The sequence below is a fragment of the Stegastes partitus genome, unplaced genomic scaffold (assembly GCF_000690725.1).
Source record: "Stegastes partitus isolate 25-593 unplaced genomic scaffold, Stegastes_partitus-1.0.2 Scaffold831, whole genome shotgun sequence".
Lineage (NCBI taxonomy): Eukaryota > Metazoa > Chordata > Actinopteri > Pomacentridae > Stegastes > Stegastes partitus.
This window is the reverse complement of record NW_007578562.1, coordinates 273,978-280,878: the sequence shown is the minus strand read 5'-3', so window position 1 is coordinate 280,878 and position 6,901 is coordinate 273,978. Positions and strand designations below refer to the sequence as shown.

The following is a 6,901-nucleotide window of genomic DNA, read 5'->3' as shown; positions in this document are numbered from 1 at the left end:
ATGAGTCTCCTGGGGCGGGTAGCTGTGCATCGTGCCAGGAAAGCCGCCCTGCTCTGTGTAGTCTTTCTGATGGCGCGAGCGTGGAGCAGCGCCTCCCTGGCCTTGGCGGGGGCGGCGGTGTCTCAAGGACCCCAGGGCTGTCCACCGCAGTGTTCCTGCAGTAATCAGCAGGGGAAAGTGGTGTGCACCCGACGTGGCCTCACCCGTGTGCCCCCTGGGATTCCTGCCAACACGCGACACCTCAATCTAATGGAAAACGCCATTGAGGCGGTGCAGGCTGACTCCTTCCGCCATCTGCACCACCTTGAGGTGCTCCAGCTTGGGCGAAATGCCATACGGCAGATTGAGGTGGGCGCGTTTAATGGACTTACCAGCCTCAACACATTGGAGCTGTTTGACAACAGGTTGACGGTGGTTCCCAGTGGGGCCTTTGAGTACCTGTCTAAACTAAGAGAACTGTGGCTGAGGAACAACCCCATTGAGAGTATTCCTTCCTATGCCTTCAACCGGGTGCCCTCACTTATGCGACTGGACCTGGGAGAGTTAAGAAAACTGGAGTACATCTCAGAAGGGGCTTTTGAGGGCCTACAAAACCTCAAGTACCTCAACCTGGGAATGTGCAACATAAGGGGTGATATGCCAAACCTGAGTCCCCTCAAGGGCCTGGAGGAGCTGGAGATTTCTGAAAATCACTTCCCAGAGATAAAGCCAGGCTCCTTCAAAGGTCTACGTGCTCTAAAAAAGCTATGGGTAATGAACTCACAAATAACGGTGATAGAGCGCAATGCTTTCGACGACCTAACTTCATTGGTGGAGCTCAATCTTGCCCACAACAATCTGAGCGCTGTGCCACATGATCTGTTCTCCCCGCTCAGGTATCTGGTGGAGCTCCACCTTCACCATAACCCGTGGAACTGTGGCTGTGAGGCTGTATGGTTAGCACGCTGGCTAAGGGAGTACATCCCTACAAACTCAACTTGCTGTGGACGTTGTCATTCACCTGCCACCATGAGAGGTCGACAGCTGGTTGAGGTGGACCGAGGTGAGGGTGCTGCAATCCAGTGTTCGGCACCATTCATTGCTGATGCACCAAGGGACTTAAACATCTCAGCAGGGCGGGTGGCTGACCTTCGCTGCCGCACAGCCCCTATGTCTTCAGTGCGCTGGCTTCTACCCAATGGGACTATCCTGACACATGCCTCTGGTCACCCGAGAATATCAGTCCTCAATGATGGTACCCTTAATTTCTCCAATGTCTTGGCAGCAGACACAGGCACTTACACCTGCATGGTGTCCAATGCAGCTGGGAACTCCAATGCTTCGGCCTACCTCAACGTGAGTGCAGCTGAGCTTAACACATCCAACTTGAGTTACTTTACCACAGTGACTGTGGAGGTCTTGGGGCCAACCACTGAGATGCCCAAACCTAAAACTACCACGACCACAGCTGCTGCTGCAGGTGCTGGGGTTGCTGGAGGAGGAGGAGGAGGCGGAGGAGGAGGAGGGGGAGGAGGAGGAGTAGGCCTAGGGACAACAACTACAACTGCCTCTCCATCCGTCTTTCAGCCAGTCTTCATCTCCACACCAACTGTGCTGCTGCAAAACACTGACAGTCCACCAGGAGCAGCTAAGCCATCTGTGTTGCCAGGAGTCCAAGGTGCCACTGGAAAGCCAGGCAAGTCTGGTCCTAGCCTGGATGAAGTGATGAAGACCACTAAAATCATAATAGGTTGTTTTGTGGCAGTGACACTGCTGGCTGCTGTCATGCTCATCGCCTTCTACAAATTGAGAAAGCGCCACCAGCAGAGGAGCACAGTGGCAGCTGCCCGCACTGTAGAAATCATTCAGGTGGATGAGGAGGACCTTCCACCACCAGCGTCTGCAGCCCAAGAGTCCGCTCTTACATTGCCTGAAATCCGGGACCATAACAGCATACACAAACTGGACTTTATCAGCCACAAGACTGACTACAGCTTTCACAAACCCAAGGCCGAATACAAACCACAGCCTGACTTTACCCTACACAAGCCGAAGGCTGAGTATACCACATATAAGCCAAATATGGACTTCAGCAGCCACAAACCCATGCCAGACTACAACACTCACAAATCTACACCAGATTTTAGCCTTCACAGACCAAAGCCTGACTGCAGCCCATTTCGACAGGACTACAGTACTCACAAACCTAAAGCAGAATACAGCCCATTTAAACCAGACTTTGGCACTCACCCGAAAACTAAATCAGACTACAGCCCCTTCAAACCAGATTACAGCACTCATCCTCGGCAGAAAACTGACTTCAGCCCATTCAAACGAGACTATAGCACCCAGCCAAAACCGAAACATGACTACAGCCCATTGAAATCGGACTACAACATACAATATAAACCTAAAGCTGAATACAGTCCATTCAAGCCTGATTATGGCACTCACCCAAGACCGAAACCTGACTACAGTCCATTTAAGCCCGACTACAGCACTCAGCCTAAACCCAAACCAGACTACAGTTCCCAGAGATCTAAAACAGACATTACCTACAAACCCAAGGACCATTACACTCCACATAAGACTGCAACTGATTACAGCGCCTTCAAGACCGACTTCAGCCCCCACAAAGTGGATTACAGCGCCTTCAAGTCTGACTTTAGTCCACACACTCAGAGACCTAAACTTGATTACAGTCCACATAAAATGGACTACAGCCCCCATAAGGTGGACTACAGCACTCTAAAGCCCAAATACAACACCTACAAACCAACTGGCCATGGGGCTAAATGGACAGACAACAATGTTGGGAACTCTTTGCCTCGAACCTTGCCCAGCACCATCACAGCAATGGCTGAGCCCTTTGTCATAAAAACTCACACCAAGGAGAAGGTACAGGAGACTCAGATTTAAAAAGGCCCCCCAAAAGGCTCTCACTCTTTTCCCTAGGCCCTTAGCTCCCACCCACCCCAGTTCCACTCCCCTCTTCGTCCTTTCCTCATTAAAATCATGCAATAGAATGCACAACGAAAAAAGGACAGGAACTACTTTTTTGTACAGAGTGCAAACTTTAAAAGACTGATGATTTCTTGTTGTACATGCTTATAAATAAATATATATATGGACAAACTGAAACTACCATGGGTTGGTGATAGAGAAACATATATTAAAAAGAAATTGAAACTATTTTCTAACTTGTAACTTCTATTTAAAACAATGAGTTGTTTAAGATGCTGTCTTGACTTTGACAAATGAGGGTAGTCTTGTTTTAAAAAGGGGCATTCTGTGTGATTTTTACACCGTGCTACAGAGAATGCAGTGATAAGAAAAAATATTTATACAGAGAAGACTTTCTTTAACAAAAACTGAAAAAAGGTCAGTGTCGATCTTTACAGGTTTATCTTGTAAAAGCACCAAGAATTTGTACTGTGCCAAATGTTATAAATGCAATAAAAAGGATTTTTGGAAGAAAAAAGGAAATATTAGAGAGAGATGTTTTTTTCCCCTTCTCTTCTTCTCCTGGCGTATACTGTAACGATCAGCCAAATGCTTTAGACACTGCAGTAAGACGCTGCAGCTATACTTTAACCCTAAGTGTGCTGAATGACTCAGGCAGAATGAATCACGGTGCAGAAGTGGATGGGGCTTTTTTTTTTCTTTTTTTTGGATATCTCTCTTCGCCTCCTATTATATTCTTTACATGTAACAGAGGAGTTTGCTCAGTTTTCATTTGATACCACCAGATTGTCATGGTGCTTCATCAATGTGTGGCTGATCAAAGGCACAAATTTAATCCAAGTACTTCAAATGCCTTAAGATGTTGAAAAAAAAAAAATGAAGCCTTGGTAAATCTACAGAAAAGTTTAGCAGTGTTATTATAATCATCTAATGTTACTTTTGAGATGCTCATTATATAAGGCTTTTCAAGGATGCAAGCTGACTGTGTTACCGAACTCATTTTCTACATTACAAACTGGTATTGTTAATCACGTATCTAATGAGTGGAAAAGGTGATAAATCCAGGTGAAATATCGGTTGGGTGTTTACATTGTCTTGCACTTTGCCAAAAAATATAGATCCTCATTTCACTTTTCATTACATTTCCAGCTGTTGGGCCTTCATCAATCAGTATGAGGGCTTTCTATGGTGACAAATGCATTCAGGTCTTGCTATTAACAGTGCATTCTTCATTTTCGACAATATCACCCCTCTCAATCATAATATGGCCTCACAGCTCTGACTAACAAAGAAAGATAACACACAAAAGTGGTTACCTCACCTATAGTGTTACACAGGTGAGCCGGGTTGTTTCTGGACAATACAGTATGCAAGACTGAAGACCAACCAGTGCTGTTGCAATCATTTCTTCTGTAACTGCTTCTCTTCTTTTTTTTCTATAATATGGAGGCAGTGATTCAAGCTCAATTTATTTAAATGATAAAAGGAAAGAAAGGTGTTGTGAATTACCCTGGGAGCACATTTCAGTAAAGAATGGAATAACATGCTTCAAGTGGGCAACATGTGGGTGAGAACTGACAAAGAGAATACTACAAAAGAACTCATGGGAGTGACTGAAAGCTGCGTCGACCATAATCATCACAACCAGCGCAGATACTCCTTTCTCATTAGCCATGATATAGCCACCAACTATACAGCTAATCAAAAAAAAGAAAACCACAATACTTAGGCTGAGACGCGAGACATCATCAGATCCACAGTCACAGGCGTGTGCAGGCGAACAAAGCTTCTGCCTGGCAGTGGAGTTGACGAGACCAGTTTACATAACCAGTTAGAAGTGCAGCAAATAAAGAGCTGGTTAGGGAGAGTACCTGAGACGGCCACAAGAGAAATATCCAAATTTGCCTCTCCAGCAGTGTAACATTTGGACATATGAGGGAGACGAACTAGGGGGGTAAAGGTTGACATGGTGCATTACAAAAGGAGTGTAGCAGTTAGCTGAGGAATCGTGATGTGCTCAACCTGCTGTAGGGGCCGACAGAAGATGACAGTGACGTATTTGTAAGGGTGAAAGTCCGGCTCTGAGGAAATTACAAAAAGAGGGAGAAGTGAGATAGAATAAGAAATGGAAGTTAAAGGACTGCTGAAGAGAGAGAGTGAGCCTACTGTGCCAGTGCTTTGTCTTTTTTTTTTTTGTATTCTGCTTTGGAGGATGTCTTGTGCTTGGAAACATCAAATTTTGTACAGCAAGACAAGATTTGTTGTAAAGATATTGCTTAAATGTCTTCTGTGCACTACATCTGGGATAGATATGTACTGACCCCAATGAGGGGAGACTTAGAAAAGAAAAAAGGACAGCATAAAACGTCCTATGTGAAAAAAAATCTTTAGAGGCAGCACCAAGGACATCTAAGGTGTAAAGGGCCAAACAAACATAGAACAAAGTAAAACGCTTTATTCTACCTACACACAACAGCAAAAGAATATTTATGGCTACATGTAGGTGGGGTTGTTTATCAAGTTTGTCATTATTGGGGGGTGAGGGGTGGGATGATTTTTTCTACCCTTGAACAAGTGGGGTAAAAATAACCGACTGCAGTGTACCCAGGGCTGTCAAAGCTGGCCACTTAGGTAAAAAAATAAATAAAAATCAGACGCGATCAAATCAACTGGAGCTCTCACCAGGCTCCTTATTCAAATTTATTTATTGCAAAATCTGTTTATGACATGCATTTTTAATATTGAGCATTTTCTACAGGTGCAAGAACGAGCTTCATACATCAGCCTGTATACGTGTGTTTCTTGTGTCAGCCATGATTTTTGTTGTCTACGTCAGAAAAGGACAGAAAGAATGAGAACTCCATAGTGCAGAAATAAAATGTGAGCATCAGGAAAAAAAAAAAAAAAGATGATTAATCTAAACTTCATAGCTGACATGACTATTTCATACTGTACTGGTCATTTGTCATTGCTCTGACTCATATCTCATGCAGCATGCCTGTATCTCCCACTTCTGTTTGTGTAATGTCTCATAACATGGCTATGCAAAGCTGGACAGCAGGATTGTCTCCAACATGATACATGTGAAGGAAATGTCCCCATAAGTTAGAACGAGCAGTATGTTGTTCCGAAATAGATAATGTCAACCGGTCAGATGGATTGTGACTAACTGTATGAACGGATGCAAAGCGCCATATCAGGCATCAGTCTGTCCACCGTCAGTTTGGCGGTGCTACATTTCACTTCATATGCTTCAGTGATATAGCAGTATGCTACACCATAATGTTCAGCATTCGAGTATGTTGTGCTATGTGTTCACATATTAAGCTGCACTGTGCTTTGCGAGGCTCTGTCATACTATTTGGTCAGAAACTGCGACAGGGTCATCAATCAGCCAATCAGCTAGCCAGCCACTGAAGGGCCCGTCTCCATGGGAAACACTTCTCTCCATCCCTTCCTCCTCCACATCATGTTTTTTTTTTTTTCTTTTTTTCTTTTTCTGTCTGTGTGCTTCATTAGCAATCATGAAGCCATTTGAAAGAGGAAGCAAGGCAAGATGAACCTATTTAACCACAGCTCACAGAGCCTGGGGAGGGGAGGAAAGGGATGGGAGATTGGAGTTAGAGGACGAAAGAAGATAAAGTGGTATAGAAATTGAGATATTGGAAAGAAAAAATTTAAGTGGGGCGGAAAGCATGACAGATTACTAGAAAGAAGTTATTAGGGAGCAAGCATAAGCGAGAAATTTGGTCCAAACAGAAAAGCAGTCCGGGTTAGAAAAGGGAGCAGATGTAGGAGGCAAAGAGCAATGAGGAAAAGAAAAAACAAACAGGGCATACAATGAGAAATGAGGCAGAGCTGAATATAGTGGCTGATGATATAAGTGTTTCTGGGAGACTAAAAGAAATAGATGTGAAAACAACATGAGAGGTGAAGGGGGGGGGGGGGGTAATTAGGG

At 44.6% G+C, this 6,901-nt stretch overlaps 1 protein-coding gene across 1 annotated transcript; it reads left to right on the top strand.

Annotated features, from left to right (window-relative positions):
- On the top strand, nt 1-2,898 carry lrrc4.1 (leucine rich repeat containing 4.1). Its single transcript, XM_008292766.1, has one exon. It carries the CDS (start codon nt 1-3, stop codon nt 2,896-2,898), a length of 2,898 nt encoding a protein of 965 aa, XP_008290988.1.
- Nucleotides 2,899-6,901: the final 4,003 nt, after the last annotated feature.